The 23840-nt window shown below is 44.4% G+C and overlaps 1 protein-coding gene across 1 annotated transcript in view; it reads right to left on the bottom strand.

Moving 5' to 3' along the window:
- Positions 1-22233, bottom strand: part of PIGU (phosphatidylinositol glycan anchor biosynthesis class U) — a 37907-nt gene extending 15674 nt beyond the window's left edge. The window contains exons 1-9 of the mRNA XM_056844268.1: positions 22104-22233; positions 18919-18983; positions 17247-17306; positions 14318-14380; positions 13127-13236; positions 10990-11090; positions 9498-9595; positions 4813-4967; positions 2879-3022 (exon numbers count right to left, since the gene is read on the bottom strand). Coding sequence (XP_056700246.1) covers positions 2879-3022; positions 4813-4967; positions 9498-9595; positions 10990-11090; positions 13127-13236; positions 14318-14380; positions 17247-17306; positions 18919-18983; positions 22104-22233 — 926 coding nt within the window. The remainder of the gene's footprint in view (positions 1-2878; positions 3023-4812; positions 4968-9497; positions 9596-10989; positions 11091-13126; positions 13237-14317; positions 14381-17246; positions 17307-18918; positions 18984-22103) is intronic.
- Positions 22234-23840: the final 1607 nt, after the last annotated feature.

Genomic DNA, 23840 nt, shown 5'->3' on the forward strand with positions numbered 1-23840 from the left:
AATACCTCGAATTTCTCAGCGAATTTGTTCGGCAAACCAACTTACTTTGTTTGACACTCACACTCAGACTGAGCCAACGCGGGGTATGTTTGGATTGCATCGAGCAACTTGACCAGCTGCCAAACAAATTAGCAGCTGCCTGTTGGTCAGAAGCCGATGTACAGCTGATCGGGGCATGAGCTGTGAGTTGGGTTATTATCCTGCCTTCTCAGCAAAATAGTTACAGAGCGAAGCTGCAAAAGGGAGCTCTTGCCTCCCCTCCAAGCTGGGCAGGGGCAGAAGGCATGCTTTTGATTTCTGCACTGCAAAAGGGATGGCAGAAAGAGCTCTTTTCTCTCCACCACAAGCTGGACAGGGATTACTCTAGCAGGGTGGGCAGAAGGGAAATCAACTGGGTTTCAATCATTCTTCCCCCCCAAATTTCTGCATCTCAGCTAGTCACGGAGTCAGCAAAGATTCCAGGATGGAAGATCAGAAGAACTCAACTTCCAGCTAATCAGTGTGGTCAGCTTCTGACCCCCCCCCCCCACCAAAAAAAAGTTAATGGGTAGACAGCAAAGTTTCCCCAACAAGAAACCAGAAGCCAACTCCCAGCTGATTCCTCATCAGGTGGAAGTCAGCTTCTGATGGCTGCAAATAACCTGTTCCTGCAAATAACATACAAAGAGGTTGAGAATAGGTTGAGTTTGATTAACTGGCTACCTGATCACTAGTGGCAAATGGAAAGCGAGACAATCAGGCAAGAGATAGAGAATCCTTACTCGAAGCTGTCATGCTTTGTGCAAATGTTCAATTACGAAACAGTGGTAACTAATTATTTTGCACTATTATCATCATGTTCGCCCAAACCTGAAATGTGAGCGATGTAAAAATGTAACCGGGGGAGGGGAGAAGGAGAAGAGAGTCTTACTGTAGCAGGGCTAGTACTGATGTGGGAAGAGGCTAACAAAGTCCCCTGGCCCATTTAAACACACAGAAAACTCACAAGGGACACGCGGAATCTTTGGTAAACGGCTAGAACCTTTGATGGAGCATACGCTTTCCTCTTGGGTTCGATCCACAGCATATCAGCAAGCAGGGCTGGGAAATTCCTCTGCCCGAGATCTCGGACAGCCACTGCCACCCCAGACATCTGGACCACCAGTCTTGGTACCCTGAATCTCCTCCTGTCTTTCTGCAGCCACTTCGATGCTCTACTCCTAACTCACAACTTCCAGCACAAAGTGCTGAAACAACAGAGAAATAATGGGGCTGCAGAGGGAGACAGTCTTCAAACTCAGTAGGCCAAAAGGCAGGATTTGTCATCTTCCTAGAAGCTAATCTTGTGCCACTTCAACAGCATGACCTGAGGCCAGCATGACTGGCAGCGGCCCATTCTGCCTGTTTGCGTGAGGATTGGACTGTTCAAATTTGAAGGACTGCTTTTACACTACACTTCTCACAAAAACATTCTAATTGTTTCCTGGATTTTTTAAAAATTAAAAAAAAAACTCTGAGAGGAAATTTCAGAATAATATAGGATACAGGGTCTCTCCCATAACAACCTTTCACAAATTCTTATTGTGGAGAATTTATTGATGAGGTCACCATGTCTTTTGAATTCATGCTTTGTTTGTTTGTTGCTGAAGTGAACTTAGCAGCGCCTCCATTCAGTATGACAAACTGGCTATCTGTGCTGACCTGCACTGTTATGTTCATTGCCTTTTCTAATTTGTTCTCGTAAAGTGCATTTTCAGGACTATCTAACTGAAATAAAATGCAAGAAAAACAGCCTTTTAAGTCTTTACATCAAGGCAGACAAAAAAAAATCATCCATCCCGCCCAAATCACCTCAGAAACTAACCTCAGGGATTCAGAAAGTGATAGAGGCCTAGTATGAGAGCTGAGATGCACTGCAGGCTAAACTAAAGGTGCACGAAACTAGGTAAAGGTGTGATAAGTTCTAGTGGAAGGAAATTACCAGTGCAATCCTAAACACATTCTGAATCAGTTGACTACAATAGAAGGATTTGGGATTGCGCTGTAAGTTTTTCTTATATTCCAGGCACCATATCTAAATCAGGCCTTTAGACTTGTTAACTAAGAGAAACAGAGTAAAGTCAATCAAGGTGTAGTTCACCTAAAACAATGAGAACAATCCAGCTCTCCAGAAAAGAATATTCTTGGAGTTGGTTACATGCCAGCAACGCATCATAGGAACACAGGAGGTTGCTTTATATCATGTTGGCTAGCTCAGTATTGTCTACTGTTCTCTGACTGGCAGCAACTCTTCAGCTTCAGGCAGACAAAGATCCTCTGTTTATTTATAAAGAGAATTCCATAAACTCAGAGCCACCACTGATCAGGCCCTGTCAAATGTCAGAACCTGCTGAAACTGAAAACAGTAAGCCATGGAGCAGGGCCTCTGCAAATGATCTCACATGTGAAAGCAGGCTCCGGTTAGAGGAGGCAATCCTTCAGGCATCTTCATCCCAAAAAGTTGAACTGGGCCCAGAAACAAACTGAGAACCAATGCAAATGTAGTAAAATGGCAGTAATGTGTTCAAACTGGCCAGCCGCTGTTAACTGTGTGGGATAGGTTCCCAATACTTGCCATCTGAGAAATGTTTTAACTGGAGGTGCCAGGGACCTTCTGCATGCAAAGTATGAGCTCTACAATTAAGCTGCGGTGATCAATTCCCTGCACAGAAAAAGCTATAGGGATGGATGACAACATGCATAATAAACTGCAAACAAGCTCCTAATTATTATTTGTTGATGTATAATTTTATTTCATTCTTTCTCTGAGAAGCTCATGAACACTCCCTGCCTGCAGGAGTTGAGGAAGCAGCAAGTAAGGCTTCCCCAAACAAAACAAAGGCAAAAGGAATCTACTTACTTTAGTTTCACTGCCAAGGGAATGGTGTAGAAGAAGACGTTGATCTGAAAGACGCACACAAAGAAGAGGCTGAAATGCTCAAACATCTCAGCAAAGAAATACCAGAAGAGTCCGACATTGGGGGTCAGGTCTGGAACAGAAAGGCTGGAAACGGATACAACAATATTGAAATTATTGATCGAGCTATATATACACCAAACTGTTCTTTAATGGCAACCTCATAAATAATGGGGCTGGAATACACACATACATAAACACCCTCTCACACATCATTAGATAAATTCTGAAACCTGCTTGCTGGCTATTAATTAGGAAGACGTACAAGTGAATTAAAGCTGCTCTTTCTTATAACTATCCCTATGCCATTATGACATTTATAGCTCAAATTCAAGTGTATAACCATTCCTGCAGAAATACAGTGACACCTACTGGTCATAAGAGGAATAGATTCTTATGTTACAGGAACAAGAGTAATTGCTGCTAATGGAAGGCAGAAGTGGCCGCCTGGAAAACGGTCAAGAAATGACGTGATGCCTCATTTGTTTGGTACCACTTTTGCACTATCATAACTATGGGCCTTCCCCTAGTTTCTCATGAACCCCCAAATATTTTAAAATGACAGGTGAGTTTGTGTTTGTTATTCAGTCGCAAAATTTAAAAGTTGCTCAGAAAGGGATTCAGCAGGAACACAGCCCTTCAGCCAATCCGGGTACCGGAATAGGAAGGAGGGGACCAAACTGAACTCAGATCTAATTTCGAGAACGATGGGGAAGGCAGAAGGACTGTCAATCAGATGACTACACCCAGCACACTTCTAGCTCTTCCCTTTCACTTGCTATAGGAAGGCTGCCTTCCCTAGACATCCAGGCATTCGTTAATGTCTTGTCCAAAGGGACAAAGGATTTGTCAGTGAGGTGCGTCTAGAGTGATTTTGTGACAACAGTTTTGACACTTATACCAATTAATAATACTGTTTTGCAGAGTTCTAACAGAACTAACCTCTTGAGTGCATTTCCTTTCATGTCACCATTTTGTCATGTTTAATCACTATGCCATCTAAGGTTGTTTCAAGACGCTGGCCTCTCCAGGGACCATGGTTACTCATAAGCCAGGTGTCCACTATGCCAGGTGCCAGTTTCAAGTAACAGTTATTTGAAACTTCCAGTGTCAGCAGAAAACTCTTTACTTAACTGTTTTGACACTTCTGCTGCTGAGGAAGGCAATGTAAGGAAGCTTTCTCAGAGTTCATACGCACCTAATGGATCGCTAAGCACAATCCCTGCCTAAAGCGTGGGCCCCCTTGACAGCAGCCAGTCTAATATTTTTCTGAAAAGCTACTGCAATGATGCTTACAATCTTCTACAGGCAGTTTATTCTATTACTGAGTTACTCATGGAGTCACTGAACACAGCTTCTCTCAACCCACAAAATCTCCATTACACAAAGCTCATTCATCAGACACTGGCCATTTATGCATGGGAGGTTTTGCTGCTCTCTAGATGCACATTTCCTCCATCCAAATCCTCAAAACTCAACAATAAGCCCCCAAACAGAGTTCTGAGAATTCAGATGGGGAAAATGTGCACCTAAAGAGTGGCAAATCCAAGGCAAAACCTCCCTTGCATAAATAGCCACTGTTAACCAATATCACTGTATGTTTTGCACACTGAGAACTAGAACACTCATTTATATGAACGCTTCAACATCCTCTACGTCATTCAGATACATTAAGTTGTACTACATTCACCCATGGAATCACAGCAGTGAATCCCTCCTAATTAACAAGGAACAGCACACAGGCAAGAGATCTGTCACCCACATAGGGCTAGAGTCAGTGTTTTTTGTTGTTGCAATGATTACCAAAGAGCCTTAGGGAAAGGGTCGGCGGTTTTATTTGTGGACACACCCAGTGCACAAAAACGAGTTCTACTCACATGAAACCATAAACGGATGGGATAAAATCCCAAGAGTTCAGAAGGAAGAAGGAGAGGCAAACAATCACCACCAGGCTTCCCAAATACAGCCCTGCATACTGCACAGTGTAAAACCAGAAGTCTTTGTTTTTCATTTTCACTGGTATGAACTGGCGCTAGGAGGAGAAAAAATTAATTACTTAAAGGTTCACTGCCAATCAAAAATCAGGAGACTCTTTATTTTCTGGTCTAACCTCCTTACTTACTTCCCATATTGCTGAGAGGACAAAGAATACTGAGCTAATAGTAACAGAAATAATAGCTTTCAGGTACATGGTGAAAAGACTGAGCTACATGTCAGGAAATACCCAGTTCAGATCTTGACTCTTGCAAGTTACTTATCAGAGATAAAGAATAAATAAGAAAAGGTAATGTATGTATAACAATCTGCAGCGGGATGCACATACACCAAGTTATTTCTGAAAACCAAGTACATAAAATATACTCCTCGATGCAAGTTTATGCAAGTCCTGCTTTTAAATTAAAATTCTCTAACTATTAACAATGCACATGCATACAATAGTCGTGGACTTCACTGGGTGACCTTGGCCCAGTCCCTATCTTGGGCAGCCCATTCCTGAAGGGGGATGGTGGATGCTCGGCCACCGTGGAGAAAATAAAAAGCAATTTCAATTGAAAAACGGGAAATGCCCCCACAGAAAACAGTGAAGCTACATCATCCAAAAAGATGGCGTAGCAACGCTGCAACTTGAGGGGGCGGAAGGGGTTAGGATGCTGCCTAGAGGCAGCCCCGCCCCCCAAGAATGCTTCGAGAATGCCTCCTAGGACGCCGGCGCAGCAACTTGTGTCACTGGAACGCTGCCAGGAGGCAGCGCAGACAGCAGAGCCCTGAGCAGTGGCATGGCATCCCAGGGCTAGTGTGAATGCCCCCAATGCTGGCATAAGTGCCCCTTATCCCAGGATAAATGGGCACTTACGCTGGAACTGGGTCATGGCGGCTCCTACGCTGATTCTGCCTCCCCTTCAGGATTGCGCTCTTACAGCGCATTCCTGACCTTTGAAGGCGAAAGCCCTTAGGAGGCCAGGAAGTGGCCACGCTGGCATTAGGGCCCCCCACACCGGCGTCCCGGCTACTTACGCCGGTATTCCTGAGCTGCTGGTGGCTGGGGACGGTAAGCTGTTCCATGGCTGCAGCAGCTCAAAAATGGGGCTTTTCACCCCATTGAGAAAAGCAAGGCTCCGCCTGCTAAAAATCAGGCACAGCCTCACTCTTCTTGCCGCCGGCGTACCCGGGGCGAAAGGGGACAGGAGGCTGCCTCACGGCAGCTCTTCCCCCTGGCCCATCCTGGGAATGCCTCCCAGAACACCAGCGCAGGCCTTTATGCTGGTGGGATGCCGGAGGAAGGTCCCACCGGTGTTCTGGGGCGATGCTGCCACAGCAGCGTCTGGTGACTGGCATCCAGGCCTCCCCACTGGCATTTGGGCCACTAATGCTGGCGTAAGTAGCCTGGACGCTGGGGGGGGGAGGGCTAACGCTGGCGAGGCCACTTCCTGGCCTCTTGAGGGCATTTGTCCTCAAAGGTCAGGAATGCGCTGTTAGTCTATTTCACAGGGCTATTATGAGGATAAAATGGGGGTGGAGCTGGTATTTACATGTTTATTCCATCACTCTTATAGCCCGCCCTTCCCAGCAAAAGATGGGCTCAGGTATACTCCCCTGAGCTCCACAGAGGGAGAGGGAGATAAAAATAAGCATCACAACGGTTTTAAGACAACTTTCTAAATCAACAACTTGAACAAAAATCTGGCAGGATTAATTTGACAAGGCAAGGGGGCACTTTTTAAAAGAAATCTATAAGAATTCACCAAATAAATTATGAGGCTCCTGTGCAATTAAAATATACAGAACATTCACCAGCAGCTTTTGAGCTTTGAAAATGCCTTTTATTAGCCCAACATTGTTTCAATTATCATATAGCTGCAGAAGCTGTTCTATATCTGCACAGATGTTGGGCTTAAAAATAAAAGCCTAAGCACAGAGTTGTGAGGGGGGAGAGCAACAGCTCACCAAATGCAGCAGCAGCTTAATTTAGATTTAACAAGCAGTTTTAACTATTGCCGGCATCCTTACTACAAGTATCTGTAGACGAAAATGACATTCCAAAATTATTTTGGAAGACAAATTACAAACACAGTTTGAGCCTGACCTACTACACTCATCCACCCTGTTTGCAGACTGTAAAGGATATCTACCCCTTGGCAATTTATGGAAGTTCTGCAAATGGGAGAAGTGGCTAGGCTGCCTGATGCGGCTCAACATCTTTTTTTCTGACACAATGCCAGAGTGAGGGAGGAAAGCAAAGTTCTCACTCTGATTTGGCTTCAGGATGACATCTGAAGCCAAATCAGAATGAGGGCAAAGCTTCCTGCCCTCATTCTGTTGTCATCTGAAAGAAAAAAAAGAAGAAAGCTGCAGGGAACGTAGTTACTGCTGCCGCCAGGGCTACAGACAAGAAGTGAAGAAAGAGTAAAACTTGGGGCAGGGCTGTAGATAACTGATAGTGCACCTGCTTTGTCTGCAGAAGGCCTCAGGTTCAATCTCCGGCATCCCCAGTTACAGGAGATGTGAAAGAGCTGTAACTGAGAGCCTGGAGAGCCACTTCCAGCCACAGCAGGCAGTACTGACCATGACGGAACCAATGGTCTGACTCAGTATAAGACAGCTTCATACGGTGAAGAGAAGGGTTTTTGTGAAATCTTTTACCAGACACCAAGCCCTCCTTCTGACCCAAAAAAGTTCTCCAGAAAGCCTTCAACACTCCTATAGCCCTGGTTATTCACAAACTACACCCTATTGATTTCAATAAAGAAATCTATCTGAAAAAAATACTATTCTGTTAGTAAATGTGATAACAGGCATTATAGCAAACCAGCAGTGTCGAATATTCAACTCAAAACGCTTGGAGAGAGGCTGTGGCTCAGCAGGGCAGCACATGTATCGCAATGCAGGCGGGCCCCAAATGTCATCTCTGGCATCTCCAGTTAAAGGATCAGCACAGCCAGGAAATGCTAACTTCACATTTCAGCACAGACTGACTTATGAGTAAATATTGTCTGTGATGCTCTGTAGCTCTTTCAGGATTGGCTAATCACTTTCCCCCAAAATTCTTTTTGTAAGTGAATAGTATAAGCCAGTATGTTTCCATTGGAGTGGAAACAATGCATTAATGTCAGAAAAAGAGCCATCTTGATTGAAATTCTGTGAAATCAAAGTTTATCTTGTGGGGGCTGCACAGCATAAGAGTTGCCACAAGAGGCAACGGAGCACTGAACACGCTGCCCATATATTTGTGTGTGTGTGTACTGTCAAGTCACAGCTGATTTACAGTGACCCTGTAAGGTTTTCAAGGCAAGAGACGTGCAGAGGTGGTTTGCCATTGCCTGCCTCCGCGTGAGCAGAGAGAACTGTGACTGGCCCAAGGTCACCCAGCAGGCTTCATGTGGAGGAGTAGGGAATCGAACCCAGTTCTCCAGATTAGAGTCAGCTGCTCTTATCTACTACACCACGCTGGCTCTCATATATTTATAGGAGTTAAAAATCACATTTTATCCTCACAACAACCTTGTTTATTTGCATTTATAGTCCGCCCTCATTCCCAGCAAGCTGGGCTCAGAGCGGGTCACAACATTCTAATCATAAAACATAAGATTTAACATACTTTGAAATCTCATTCTCCATACAACACAATAAACCAATTAAAAACAAGATGGCATTGATTACTCACGGATAGTAGCCGCTAGAGAACTGGGCCAGGTAGTGAAACACCCCACCCCACCCCGAGCCAGGTTGGGGGGAAGGATGGGGAGGCCAGTGAACGATGGTACCTGAAAAACGCTATTGTACTATCTTCCTTAGTAACCCAGTTTGATTCATAAATCTAACCAGTAGTATGTTTGTGTTTGTATTTATCCCACTAGAATCTTGAAAAGAACTTTGGACACTACACTCTATTCAGCGTAGTATAGTGTGTCCTGGCAGTCAGTATAAAACCCTACACAGCTGGGGTGATAGGATGCAATGGGATGCTCCAGCCTCCTGCAGACTAACAGGGGCTGCTCTTTTTAAAATATCAGGCCCGAGATCCCAGGAAAGTGCCTTGTGACCTCTGAGGATCTAATTTGTTCGGTCTTTACAGGGCTTTGTGTATACATGAATAATTAAATATTCCATCAGCATCCGACTCTCTGAAGGACTCTGATCAACATTTAGAAAGAAAGAGAAACCAGATGCTTTCAGTGACCGCATTTGTCTTTTGCCCACAGAAGGACGAGCCAGATGGAATCATTGCGAACTGCAGTGTTCCGGTGCGTGTGTGTGTGTTAGATGACTCAGGGAAAAGGGCTGTCATCAAAACGCACCTCTCGAGCCGGACAGGTACAGGAACAAGTCTGGCACTCACAGTGTGTTCAGTGGTTTTGTTTTTGCCGCAAGAGACTGGGTTGTGCTTCCGCCAAGTAATTTGCAGGTTGCTTTCCAATTCTAGCCACCTGCCCACCCACAGGGCTTGCAAAACGTTAACAACCGTGCCACCATGGTATCTATCAAACTCCTGTTTGTTAGCCTTTCCATCTACTGATAGGAAAGCCACATGAAAAGGGAGTGCTCGCTCCTCTAGAATATTTACCTGCAGTAAATACAGAAGGGCCGGTGCAAACAGAGTGAGAGGGTAGAGGGACTGGTATGTTGCTAACGCCAGAAATACAGCACTAAGGAAGGCACTGCCTGCAAAACAGGAGGAGAAAAAGGGAATGCAACAATTAGTAATCAAAAACCACTTTTAAAATAGGAGCTTTCAGTTAACAGCAAGGTTAAATCTCAGGGAATTTTTTTTTGAGCACTGAATAGTTAGGACTGACACACATCAATCAAGAGCACATTCAAGTTAGAGGTTTTCTGTGCACACCTGCACCCCATGATTTACACAGGCTTCCAATCTATTTCCCCACCACGACCACCCCTCCAGTCCCAATACAGGCCACATAACTGGTTGCAGCATCACAAGTATTGATAAGGTTGTAGCCGCGCCATAATAGCTAAAAAAGGGGCGACCCCAGTTTTCTGAGGTATTTGCTTCACTGCCCTACTGGTTCATTCTGGCTTCAAACTAAGAGCAAATGGGACTTGCTGAAGGACTGTGTGTTGACGTGTAAACGTATTATAAAAGAACGCAAGAATAGGTGAGCACATGAAAAGCAAAAAACAACAACAACTCTTTCAGGTAGATATCAAAGAATAAAAAATAATTAAGAAGAAAAACATCTACTCCAGCACCAGAGAAATTTAGATTTCTGAAAAGCTCTGCTAATCTCTGGGCATGTAAAATATAACAGGTCATTAGTACTCAAACATGGAACTACTTCTAAACAGATCATTAAATCTATGTGCAAACACAGAGGTTTGGATCATGAAGTGGCTTTCTGCCAGCATAACAGCAGTTCCTTCAACCGAATGATAATTCCATTTGGAGGGGAGGGGAGGGGAATATTTGTTGATTCCCCCCTCTTGCTACAGATTCCTGCTTTGTGCCCCCACCCACCCACCCACTGTTCCGGGGAGGGGGCAGTGTCAAGTGACCTCCAGAAATGCAAACTCAAGGGGAACAGAAGGCTGGAGCGGGAAAGCAGGGAAGTTGCCCTCCTCAAGAGCAAATATAATTTACGTTGCTTAGGATCCAAGGCGTTGTGTATGTGTCTCAATGCAGATCAGATATCTGGATTCCGAGTGGGAATACTCAAAAACGGTTTTCAAGATGGCAGAAAGTCTTTAGGTTCGCCTAGTATTTTGAGACCAGGAACTCAGAATTGCTTCGACTGTGGTGATCCAAAGCAGCCAGCTGACTTTGAGGTACCGTTGACCACTGTTTTGGTTTGCTTGTTCTCGGTGGAGCACAAGACTGTCTTTTGGCTGAACTCCAATGCAACTGTAATGGGCACTTACAACACTGGGGGAATAGGGAAGACTTACTACGTCTAGAAAAACGGCTACAACAAATCACAGTTTTGGTATCACACTTGCCTCTGGCCTGAAATCAACGGCACAAGCATGTCTCGTGGTGCATCCTTTAAGTGTATTAAAAAGCAAACAGAGAGGTATGTATGTTTTCCCAACAGCGTTACCTTTTATTGTTGCCAAAATGAAGAACGCAATTACAGTGTTGTTGATGGCACAGGTGGACTTTGCAATGCAAGACATCACAGTGTACGGATTTAAGAGATAGCTGAAACAGAAGAGACAGTCAAGGTCAAAGTCCCCAAAGACATCCATGATCCATATGTTCTCTCTTCCATCACATCTCTGTTCATGACCACCAAGACTCAGGCCTATCTTCTTCCTCCGTAGCTGAGACTAAGCCTGTGTATAAGCAACTGTGTTTGTTCACATCCCTAACACTTACCCTCTTCTCTTTTTCCCTCCCACACACAAAACTTAGATTACAAGTTTCCTGGGACAGGGAACTGTCTTTTTGTTACTTTATAAAGCATATCACCATCCTCTGCTTCGCTGGATATATCACTGGTATGATTCTGCCGTCTTGCATTTTTACTTCTGGGAAGCACACGGCTTCTTCGTCTCAGCACTGAAGACCCTGAGCTGAAATTATGGGATGTATCCCACCATCATTTCAGCTGGTGAAAAAAAGGAGGAGTCCCCTTTAACTACCCCAAAAGACTATGCTGGGGATGACCAGACCTGCACAGACTAAAGTCCTGTGGGACAGCAGCTGCTGTAAGGAAGAAGAAGAAGAGTTGGTTTTTATATGCCGACTTTCTCTACCACTTAAGGGAGTCTCAAACCGGCTTACAATCACCTTCCCTTCCCCTCCCCACAACCGACACCCTGTGAGGTAGGTGGGGCTGAGATAACTCTAAGAGAGCTGTGACTAGCCCAAGGTCACCCAGCTGGGTTCGTGTGTAGGAGCGGGAAAACAAATCCAGTTCATCAGATTAGCCTCCGCCGCTCATGTGGAGGAGTGGGGAATCAAACCTGGTTCTCCAGATCAGAGTCCACTGCTCCAAACTACCACTCTTAACCACTACACCACGCTGGCTCTCTCTATGGAGAACTGGGCGAGGTTGAGAGCAAAAGCTGGCTATATTTTTGGTGCTCTATCAAGTGACGTACTGCCCTCGCAAATAAGCCTCTCCCTCTTGCATCACAGCAAAAGAGGAAAGGGAAATATCAGAGGAGAGAGGGTACATTTAAAACCCAACATCATCCTGAAGGTGACAGCGGTTTTGTGGAGAGTGGGATTGGGGTAGACAGAGATGGGGCTGGTTTCAGGAAATGATGGTGAAGTCTCTCAGGGCTAGAGGCCCACAAGTTTACTAAAGTGCAATTGCTGTTACTAGCCCTTACACTTTCACAAATAGGTGAAATACAGAATAAATTACTGCATGGAAACATACTGAAAAAAGAATGAATAGGTTTGAATAAAAGAATTATATGTACGAAGTGGAGAGATGTAACCATTTTTAGTAGACCAGACTATTTAAAAAGTGCCCATTTACTTGCAAGTCTGAACATATTTGAATTGGATGCGCTAAGAATATGTATTTTTAAGGTATGTTTCAGACGGTCTTTTCCAAGCTGAAGGGTATTCTAAATATTTTAAGACAGCAGCTCTTTAATCAAAAGTTTAATAATGCAACGGTCTCCATTCAGCAGGATCTAAAGAATACAGAAACATTGATGGACATTTTCTCAGCAGATAAGAGGTTGGATTCATTATTACTATTTAAATACCTTAAATTTGGCAAACAAATTCGAGGGTTAAACAGCTCAACACAACTGGATCCATTTCTTTTTAATGAACATCAAGTTCCATACATCAATATTCCTTCAATTTCTGATTCCCATTCATATCAATCCAGTTCTGTTTTTAAAGAATTCGGAGGATAACCAAAACTGAGCTTTCCTTAGAAATCCAAACTAAAAAAGAGACAGGATTTTCCTGATTTTTGTTTTTTGGGATAATCTTTTTTTTATTGAAACTGGGTATGCTTTTAAAAATTTGGAGTTGTTTTCATACGGTTTCACTGTGAGAGCATGAGAGGTTTACCAGTCTATAAAAAGCCACTAACAAAACAAGTCTCCTTGCCCTTTTTATTCTGTCTCATATCTTAAACTACTTGCAGGCAGGGTCATGTTTGGTTATAAACACAAAGTGTCTAAAACAGAATAAGGAGCAAGAAAAATAGCAGAACTAAACATTCTGTGTATCAGAAGAACAGCATCCACGAAGACAATACTTACAACAGTGCTACTTTGAGAGGGATATAGTGCATTTCCATGGGAGTCCGAATAAGCTCTGCCACATCTGGTGCATATTTATCCAGTTCTATTAGAAGCTTCTGTTTTTTGAACTGGACATGAGAGAAAAACACTGGAAGTCAGAAAGCAGTCTGTACTCGCATGTTTCAGCTATCCTGCCCATCATTATAGTGCTGGGAAAAATGCTAATCTGTATGGCATTTTATATTGTATATTTTTGGCCACTGTGAGTCATTTTACTAGCAGGTGGAGTAACAACTTCCTCCACATCCTGCTGCCATTTACTGGCTCTCATCACAACAGATAAAAAAGTGATAACATAGAATGGTTCACCAGAAGACAAAGCAAAGCAATCTAAGAGTCATAAGCAGTGAATCCACTTCCAAACTTGGCCGACAGATGAAAAGATTGAACTAAAATATTTATCTTAAAACCATAGTACATCCCTCTTCAACTGACTTAGACTCTGCTTTGCGTGTGGAATTTACTGCCAGAGGATGTAATGAATGTCACAGACAAAGACAGCTTTAAATGGGGATTAGACAGATTCATGGAGGGTAGCCATGGTGACTAAATGGAACCTTCATGTTCAGAGGCAGTCAACCTCTGAATCCCAGTGCTGGGAGGCAACGTCAGGCGAAGGCCTCAGCCTCTATGCCCTGTTGTTGGACCTCCAGAGGAACTTTTTGGCCACTGTGTGAGATAGAATGCTGGGGCAGGGCTATGGCTCAATGGAAGAGCCTCTGCTTGGCATGCAGAAGGTCCCAGGTTCAATTCCCTTCATCTCCAGTTAAAAGAACCAGGCAGCCGGTGATGTAAAAGACCTCAGCCTGAGGCCCTGGAGAGCCGCTGCCAGTCTAAGTAGATGATACTGACCATGATAGACCGATGGTCTGATTCAGTATAAGGCGGCTTCATGTGTGTTCATGCATGTGAGTAGATGGACCACTGGTCTGATCCAGCAGGGCTCTTCTTATGATGGCACCATAAAACAGTAAAACGCAAAGGGGAAGCACACATGCATGACACATGAGCAACTGACACCACACCACAGGAAGGAGCCCATAGAATCCAAAGCTTAAAGATGCTAGCGAAAGCCAGGGAAGGCGCAGACAGGGCACAGCATATGCACACAAACAAAAATGGAAACAAGAATGACACTTGTTTACTTACTAGAATTTTGTTGTAGTCCTGAACAGCCAAATAGAGGGCTACAGCAGTCAACATATCTGTTATCTAAAGAAAGGAGCACCAACAAGTTAACAAAAGAAAAAAAGTAGACAATGTTTTCAAAAAACACACAATGAACATATCCTATCTCCAATGTAAAGGATACATTTTAAATTAAAATCAGCTCCTCTGCCAATGAGAAGGAATTCAGAGTGCAAGCATGGGCAGCCAAAAATATCTTCAGAAAATATTTTTTTAGCTTTGCTGTATATTTATTTATTTGATTTGATTTCTACCTTGCACCTTTCCCAGCAAAGCCAGGCCAGAGAGGCTTCCAACAGTCATATGTATAATATAACACTACATATTTTTAACACATAATTATAAAATTTTAAATTATAATTTACAGATGAAGATTGCGCCCTATGCCACGTAACCACCTTATACAGGTGGACTATCTTTTATAGGTGAGGACTGGTTGAGCTCACAGGCCCAAAAAATATAGAGAGAGAAAAATTAAGGAGGGGAAGAAAAATTAAAGAGGGGAAGAAAAACTAAGGAGGGGAACAGAAAAGGGGAGGGAAAGAAGGAACGGGAACAAAAGAAGGAAAAAGGGGAAGGACCAAAGTAAAAGGAAGATAAGAGGAAAACGGGAAAGGAAGGGAGGTCAGTATGGGACAGGTAAGGGGTCAACCGCCGGGGGTGGCGAAGGTGGAAAAATGGTGTCCTTGCAGCATTAGTGACCTTGGCCTCAAACAACAAGGAGGCATCCAGAGTCACACCCAAACTCTTGATGGAGGCAGCTGGAATCAATTGCACTCCGTCAAGAGCTGGGAGCTATATCTCCCCATCTGTCTCCCCACCAGCTCAGCCACAGGACCTCCATTTTCGATGGGTTCAATTTCAGGAGACTCTGTTTCAACCACCCCGTTACGGCCTCCAAACACCTGGCCAGATTTTCTGGTACGGCATCTGTCCATCAACAGATATAGGTGGATGCCATCTGCACATGGATGGCAACCCAGCCAGAACCTCCTGACTAGCTGGGCAAGGGGCGCATATAGAGGTTAAACAACATTAGGGAGAGAATCGCCCCTTGCAGGACTCCGCACACCAAAGGGTGTTGTGTTGAAACTCCCCTAGGGCCACCCTCTGTCCCTGACCCTGGAGAAATGAGACCAGCCATTTACAGGGTTGCCAGGTGCCCGCTGGTGGCGGGCAAACCCCCAGCAATTGCCCCCTCTGCCTGCTGACCACCTGAGGGTTGGCGGGCAAACGTGCACGCACACGTGCATACCGTGCACAGCACTTCCGGTTTAGAATTGGAAGTTCCGCCTCGCGAGGGGCCTTTACCTCTTCGTTTGAGTGGTAAAGGGCCGCTTTACCACTCAAACTAAGAGGTAAAGGCCCTTTGAGAGGCGGCACTTCCGGTTCTAAATGGGAAGTGCCGTGCGTGTGTCAGTGAGCTTAAACGCGAAAGCCTCCAGCCGGAGAAGAAGAGGGACCTGGCAACCCTAGCCATTGAAGGACTGTCCTACGCACTCCAATGTCTAAATCATGACGTGAGAATTATCAACACTTCATAAAATGCGCACGAGAAGACCTAGAAAGCTGGGTGTTTTGAGAACAGGCATTCCGGAAAATCTTGAAGACGTATTTCTCCCAAAAGGCCCTTTGAAAAAGCTTGATTGTTGTCTAATTGGACCAGTATTTCCGGATTTTATTAATGTTTTATCTCTACCGTATTTTAATTTTATTGTCAGCTACTTGGGACATTTCTTGAATGGAAAAGCTGTGTAATAGCTTCCTAAATAGATATGATAGGTAACAAGATTTTAGAAACGCTGTGGGAAATTGATCTCATTAATCAAGTCACTCCCTACTTCACGGAGCTGGAAAAACTCTGATCCAGAGCTGATTCATGTCATTAACATGAGAAGCACAGCTGACACTTTGATACTTGGGGGGGGGGGTCATAGGTAGGCCTTCTTAATATACAATATACTCATTTCTGCCAGATGTATCAATTGTTAAATCTTTCAAACATCATGGTAAAATACTACTTCAACTAATAGCACTGAACTCTAGTCCTTAAAACACGTGGAACAACAAGCAGCACTGTCCAAGCTTTTGCTCATGGTCACACACCGTAGCAAACCTATATGAGCTACCACGGGCTCACCCACTGTGCAGCTGTCTTGTTGTATGAATCTTTTTAAAAAGTGTGGTATTTGCATCTGCTTTGCAAAAACCCTCCTCTGTTTTTTCCCTGGCAAGCACCCCATGATAGCTGAAAGCAATTCTGTTAAAACCGATGCTGTCGACAGATTTAATGTACACCATGAGATGATTTATGCAAAAAGAACATCACATAAATAAAGATTAAGGGTGGGAGCTGTTGTTGTTATAAAACTATAGCACGGTGGTCAAAACAAAATCCCTTGCTAATTACACTGCAGCAGCATTGTTTACCAGTCCACAGGTGTCTTTCTATGCTCAGTCCAACATTCATTTTCCCCCAGCAAATATTTCTATGTACAATCACAGTGTGAGCCAAAGTAGTAAATCCTACTGAGTGCAGTGGTACTTACTTGCTAGTAAATATGCTTAGCACTGTAGCCTCGCACGGATTTCTTAAGAATGTGTTTCCTGATGACACAGAGAGCAATTTTTCAAGCCAAATGCACATACAAATGCATTAGGAAAATGGCTCACATAAACCATTTGCCTCCTGAGGATCACACAAACAGCAGCCATTTTGTATGATAGCAACAATCACAAGAACCCCGCACAGCACTTATTGGGAATGTAGATCATTCCTGCCATGACATTGTTCAGGAAACTTTACTACTCCACACTTCAACAAAAATCAAGGAATGAATTCTGGGAAAGATGCACTTTTGCTTTAGATGTAAATGAAAGCCACACTTACCATAAATACCAGTTCAGCATAATCAATCAGGAAATGAAAGAGGTATATTACTAGTGGTGTCTAAGAAAAACAAATAAAGATGAAAGAACATTTAACGTTGGCAATATGCTTTCAAATCAAAGCAATTCACCATTAGATTTATTTTAAAAATCCTATTTTCTGGAAATGACAAAAATGATACTTCTGGCTTTGAGCAATAACGTTACATTGCTCTCATAAAGTGTGGAGCAACATGTAAATTCAGTTCTATTCATTCAGGTATCACTAACAATATTTGGCCAAGACAGAAATGTTAGCAGGGCAAAGGTCTCTGTTCACAAAGAACACAAAATGGCTAGCTCACTACAGGAAGTAAAAATAAACAGGAGTCTTGTGGCACCTTGTGCATCTGTGTCATCAAGTCACAGCTGACTTATGGTGACCCCACAGGGTTTTCAAGGCAAGAGATGGTCTGCCATTGCCTGCCTCCGCATAATCAATCAGTGAGTTCTAAGAGTTAGAACTGAGTTCTAAGAGAACTGTAACTGGCCCAAGGTCACCCATCAGGCTTAATGTGGAAGAGTGGGGAATCAAACCCAGTTCTCCAGATTAGAGTCCGCCGCTCTCAACCACTTCTCCACACCTTAGAATCATAGAGTTGGAAGGGACCACCAGGGTCATCAAGTCCAACCCCCTGCACAATGCAGGAAATTCACAACTACCTCCCACCCACACCTAGTGACCAGAAGATGGCCAAGGTGCCCTCCCTCTCATCATGTGCCTAAGGTCACAGAATCAGCATTGCTGACAGATGGCCATCTAACCTCTTCTTAAACACCTTTGATTCGAGTACAGTGGTTCCCAACCTGCGGGCCAGGGACTTCTAGCATACCACAGAGTTACTGCAAGTGGTCCGCCTGTGCCTTTTCCCCAGGTTTGCATCCATGGCGGCCATCCCCCCCGCCCCAACACTGTGTTGGGCAGGCTGCCAGCTGGGCTTCATCCACCAGCTGGCTTGTCACAGTGCAGCAATACCCCCTCAACTGAGTCTACCTGCTCTGAGGACCCATGTAAGAAGGTGGCATTGGGCCATCCTCAGCCAGAGACCCCCAAGTGTGCACTGGGCCAGTCAGGGCTCCTTACCTACTCATGAGGAGAACCTTTCCTCAGAGTTTTGAATGGCCATATTAGCTTCCCATTTCCCATCCCTGGTGATAGCTGGAAATGTCCATGCCTTAAAGGGAGGTGGGGGCTGCAGCCCTTTAAGGACCAGCTGTTTGGCCAGCAGCTTCTTTGTGGGCCTGTCAGCTGGATTCCCTGGCCCTTCCCACATCTCTGGCAGCCTAGGAAGGCTCAAATCTTCATTGGGCAGCTGTCAGGATCCAGGAGCTTCACCAGGATGCAGAGAAGGAGCCCTTCTGGCCCAAGGTCACCCAGCCAACTTCCATGGCACAAGTGGGGATTTGAACCTGGGTCTCCTAGATACTAGTCCAGCACTCTTAGCCACTGTACCCCACTGGCTCAGAACTGGAGAGGGGAGAAAGAGGGGTCTGTGGGGATTAGCCACATATGGCTCCATGTCCTTGCATGCAAAAAGATTGTCCCCACAGTGATTATAATTGTTATGATAAAAAGGCATTTCTTGGGAATAGCAACACATGCATTTTAGCAAACCAAAACTCGGTACACTTACTTCATGAAAGACATCTCCAGAATACGGAGACACACCCAAGTCAAGCAAGGCTAGCCCCTCTACCACTGAAAAAAACAAACACAAAATATGCAAAATTAAGAAAAGTCACAGTAATGTGCAGGGTTTGATTTGCATAGGTCCCAACTATTTCTTAAGAACCCACTTCAATTGTGGCTTACTGATAGCTAACCTGGCTGCCTGATGGGCCTAGTTACATAGTTTTGTACAGCATCAACAGCCCCATGATTGTTTATGAAGCTATCAGCACAATCTGATGACAGATACAGCCTGGGGTGGATACAGACCAGAGGTAGGCAAAAGCTAAGCTTCAAAAGATATATTTTCAGTGTCAATTCTTCCAGTCACTTGATTTAAACTAAATATTATACGTAAGGGATAATTCCTTAGTAATTAAATGTATTATATGTTTTCCTGAATATCTTATACAGTTTATATACTATGCTTGATTGCGGGGTGAGAGAGTAATGGAAGTAAGGTAACAAATAATTCAAATTATCTTAATTGTACTTCTGTCCACCCCACTCCCACATTTGTCAACTGGTTACTGCCTATGTCTAAATTCCTGTGTCTCTTTCTTATAGCACTTTTACTATAAAGCCCATTTTCTGCAGATGCATATTTCTCTATCAAGGTCAATGTTGTCTATCCCAACTGATAGTGGCTGTCTAGTGTCTCTGGTCTTTCATATCAGCTACAGCCTTATCCCTTTAACTGGAGATGCCAAAGACTGGATCTCAGACCTGCTGCAGGCAAAGTAGATACTATAGAACTCACAGCCCCTCTCAACACAGCAAGTGGACAGTAACTATCCAGCAAGAAATCAGTGCAGTCAGATTCTTCTTCTTCGGACAAGGGGTAACCGTGTCGATCTGCATTAGAACAGCTAGATTTGAATACAGTAGCACCTTAGAGACCAACTCAGGAGGGCGCTTAAGAGAGTGGCAACATTTTGCAAGAAAGAACGCCTGATGATCAACTACGATAAAACAAAAGTCATGGCCTTTGGTAGACGTCCTAAATATAGGAGGTGGAGCATTAATGGCCACAGGCTGGAACAGGTCACCTAATATAAATATCTCGGAACGACAATCCAGGCATCTGGATCCAAGTTGGCCGATAATACTCATGTAGCCAATTTGGGGGAAAGGTCAGCCCGTTTGATAATCAATTTCCTCCGGACCAAAGGGGCACATTACATTCCAGCAGCACTCAAACTTTATCAGGCGAAAACTCTAGCACAAACGCTATATGGAACACAACTCGACTCTTCACCCTCTTGTCTTACTCCCATTGAACGTGTGCAATCGAAGTTCCTTAGAGCTGCCCTGCAATTGCCAAGATGTGTTCCAAATGCTCTGATATGTTTAGAAACTGGCATGATGAAGATGGAGACAAGGATTGTCCTGTCCTCGATCTCTCTCTGGCTGAAAATTAACTTCAACCCTAATGGTCTTCTCCCACTGATCCTACGTGACTCCTTTAGATCCAAATGGGTGATAGCCATAGATGTCAAATTAAACAACTTGGGTTTTACACCCCCAGCTTTACTTCAGTTAGGGTGGGAACAAGCTAAGTTAATTATATCCCAAAGGATCAAAGACATTGAGAGACAAACAGATCTAGCAAGGGCGCCTATATTCACTGCACCCCTCCATACTAAATACATCCTAGCACCAGCAGCCTATCTCCACTATTTAGAGATAAATAATTATAGAAGGGCCTTTACCTGGCCAGATGTGCAGCCTTACCCTCTGCTTTGCTTGAGGGGAAATATAAGAAGACACCCTGGGAAGAGAGATTCTGCCCCTGCAAATCAGGGGATTTAGAAACTGTTGAGCATGCTCTCCTGAACTGCAATTTCTATACATTACCCCGTTCGAAGTTTATTGAGCCCCTCTTATCGAGACTGAGACCTGACAGGGCAGGTGAAAGGTTTGAGATGCTCCTACAAGGAGGTAATCCTTCAACCACTCATCAGGTTGTGAAATTTTGTTTAGCAGCAATGAAAATTCGTCGCCTTAGAACAGTGCAATTGACAGATGTGTCCCAGCTGTAATTCATTTTTTAAATGTTTTAAAAATGTTTTAAGACTCGGACTGTAATTCTTTGATTGTAAGAATCTATTAGTCCATGCTTTCCGTTTTATCACATTTTGACTGGCTAAGGGCTGCAAATAAATTATCTATCTACCTTAGAGACCAACATTGGATTGGGATACAAGGACTCATGGGGCTCTGTTCCTACTTGTATCTGACGAAGGGAGTTTTGACTCTTGAAAGCTCATACCCCGAAAATCTTGTTGGTCTCTATGGTGCTGCTGGGCTCGAATCTAGCTGTTTCTTGGACAAGGCTCCTCTGCCTTCCACACCTGAGTAATTGGCAGAGTCCCAACAAATAAAGCTTCCACGCTGTTAGTGTATTTCCATGGGAGGAAAAAAAAGTTCTATTTGTGCAGACTGATGTGGTAAAATGGTTCGTAGAGGAGAAGGAGACCCAAGACCTAATTTGCAAGAAAACAGTTATTTATGCGGAGCAGCTGCTACCCAGAGCACTCTACTGAGTAAAAATCTCTGAGCCCCGATTGTACTGAGGAAGGGATATTTATCCAAATTCAAGATATGACAACCCATCAACATTAAGGGTATATCTGACTATAATACAGACAGAGAGGCGGCAGTACAGAAGCAGCTTCACCCAATTCTTGTTATGGTTTACTGTAACCCTCCGTGACTCTTGCCCCAATTCCTTAGCACACAGACATACACAGAGATACCCTGCCCAGCAACAAGCTATTCCCTGGCTGTCCTGATAAATTTCAGTGCATTTTACAGAAAGGAAAAGAGATGATTACAAACTGCCAAATCAGTGGATCTTCCATAGTCAGGGGAAGTCTACCCTGCTGTCTCAAGGCCATGCTGTTAAAGGTTCAGGACCACTGTCAGGGAAAGGGCTTTACTAAAAAAAATAAAAAAAATAAGATACAGATAAAAATGCTGCGCTCCTCCTATCGAAAGATCCCACCGAGACCCAAATGTGCAGAGCTGAGGAGAGACCCCAGCAGGGCCAACGGCTGCTTCAGAGGCCAGGGGAAGGGCCTGCTCCACTCCCACGCCCCGGAGCCAGACCTGCCTTTCTGCCATCAGCCCGTAGCTCCCACTCCTCACCTCGCTTCCAGGCATTCAAAGGGGACGACACCTCCACCCTCTCGGAGATGAGGCCGGCCAGGCTGGAGCGGTACAGCGCGGCCCGGACGGTCACGGCCACCAACAGCACCAGCACCAAGGGAGCCGCCATCTTTACGGCAGGACACCGGCCTGGTGCCAGCAGTAGTTCGCGGACCAGGCTGTAGAGCGGGGCGCCTACCGCACGGGCCGGGGAGGGCGACTACAACTCCCAGGATGCCTTGCGTCGCGGCCGCCTGGACTTCCTCAGGAGGACGGCGCAGCGAGTGGGACAAAATAATGAAAAGCGATCTGGCGAAGGGTTAGCCTTTCTCTCGACTTGTGTCTGAAAGGCTGGACCATTCAGGAGGTGATCAGTTTTCTGTGACGCGCGGGAGAGGCATAGCATGGCACCAGAGGCTCCAGAGAACCAAGGCCATTTATGCACGGGAGGTTTTGCCTTGGGCTTGCCGCTCTTTCTACATGCACATTTCTCCCATCCGAATTCTCCAAACTCAACAATAAGTTCCCCGTGCAGAGGTTTGAGCATTCGGATGGGAGAAAAGTGCATCCAGAGAGCGGCAAATCCAAGGCAAAACTTCCCATTCATAACAGGCACAAGTCGCTTCTCTATTTCATACCTACACGTAGCAGACAATTTGTTTGGTGGTGATGTTTTTTTTGGGGGGGGGGTTTACCCAATCCAGACTTTGCTTATTTTAATGTCGCGTTCCCTGGGAATTTTCAGTTTCTTTCCAGAGCTCTGACAAGAGCTCTACATAAATAAACAGGAGCCCAATGGCACTGTCAAGGCTACCAAAACTCACGGAAGCATATGCTGAAATAGGGTCGCAGCAGTTAACATCTGTGAAGTTTTAGGATGCTTTTGTTGCTTTGTTAATTGTATATGTTTTTATTGTGTTGTTCTCTAGTTTTGTAATCCTGCTTTATTGTGTGTATTATGCGGCACCTTTGGTGTGTTCTCTATTTTGTAATCCAATTTTGGCATTGTATGTTGTATGTATTGTGTGTATAGTGCTGTCGAGTTGCAGCCAACTTCTGGCGACCTCAGCAAAAAGCTTTTGAGGCAGGTGAGAAGCAGAGGTGGTTTGCCATTGCCTTCCTCTGCAAAGTCTTCCCTGGAGGCCTCCTTTCCAAGCACTTGCCCTGCTTGGCTTCTGAGATTTGATGGGATCCGGCTATACCATGCCACCTTCCCTCCGTTGTATGTATTACATTGTTATTAATTGCATTGTTTTAAATGTTGTAATCCACCTTGAGTCCCAGCAAGAAAAGCAGGCTATGAATGAAGTGAATAAATAAGTAAATAAATAAATTGTAGCAACAGGTTACCCCTATGGAATTATATTTACATATGTAAGTATGTGTAACCACCAGCACACCATTCTGCTTTATTTTGCAGTGAACCTCTTTGTTTCAGGACGAAGTCAAATGTCTTTAAAGTCATGGACATACTAACAACTAAGAATCTGTTGGCATATTCTGTGTACATTCTATACAGTTTGACGTAGATCAAATCATTTTTATTTTGGCTACAATGGCCAGGGATATTCCAAGTAGGGAAAAGGCATTTCCTTGGGATGCATTCCCGTGCCCAACAAGCATCACAAGGAGGGGCAAACTAGACATACCTTCCTACCTTTATACAAAACACACTGGTCTTGAAGTACGTTAAAAACTAATAGATTTATTGTGACATAAGCTTTCATGCATTTGTGT

The sequence above is a fragment of the Euleptes europaea genome, chromosome 2, assembly GCF_029931775.1.
Source record: "Euleptes europaea isolate rEulEur1 chromosome 2, rEulEur1.hap1, whole genome shotgun sequence".
Lineage (NCBI taxonomy): Eukaryota > Metazoa > Chordata > Lepidosauria > Squamata > Sphaerodactylidae > Euleptes > Euleptes europaea.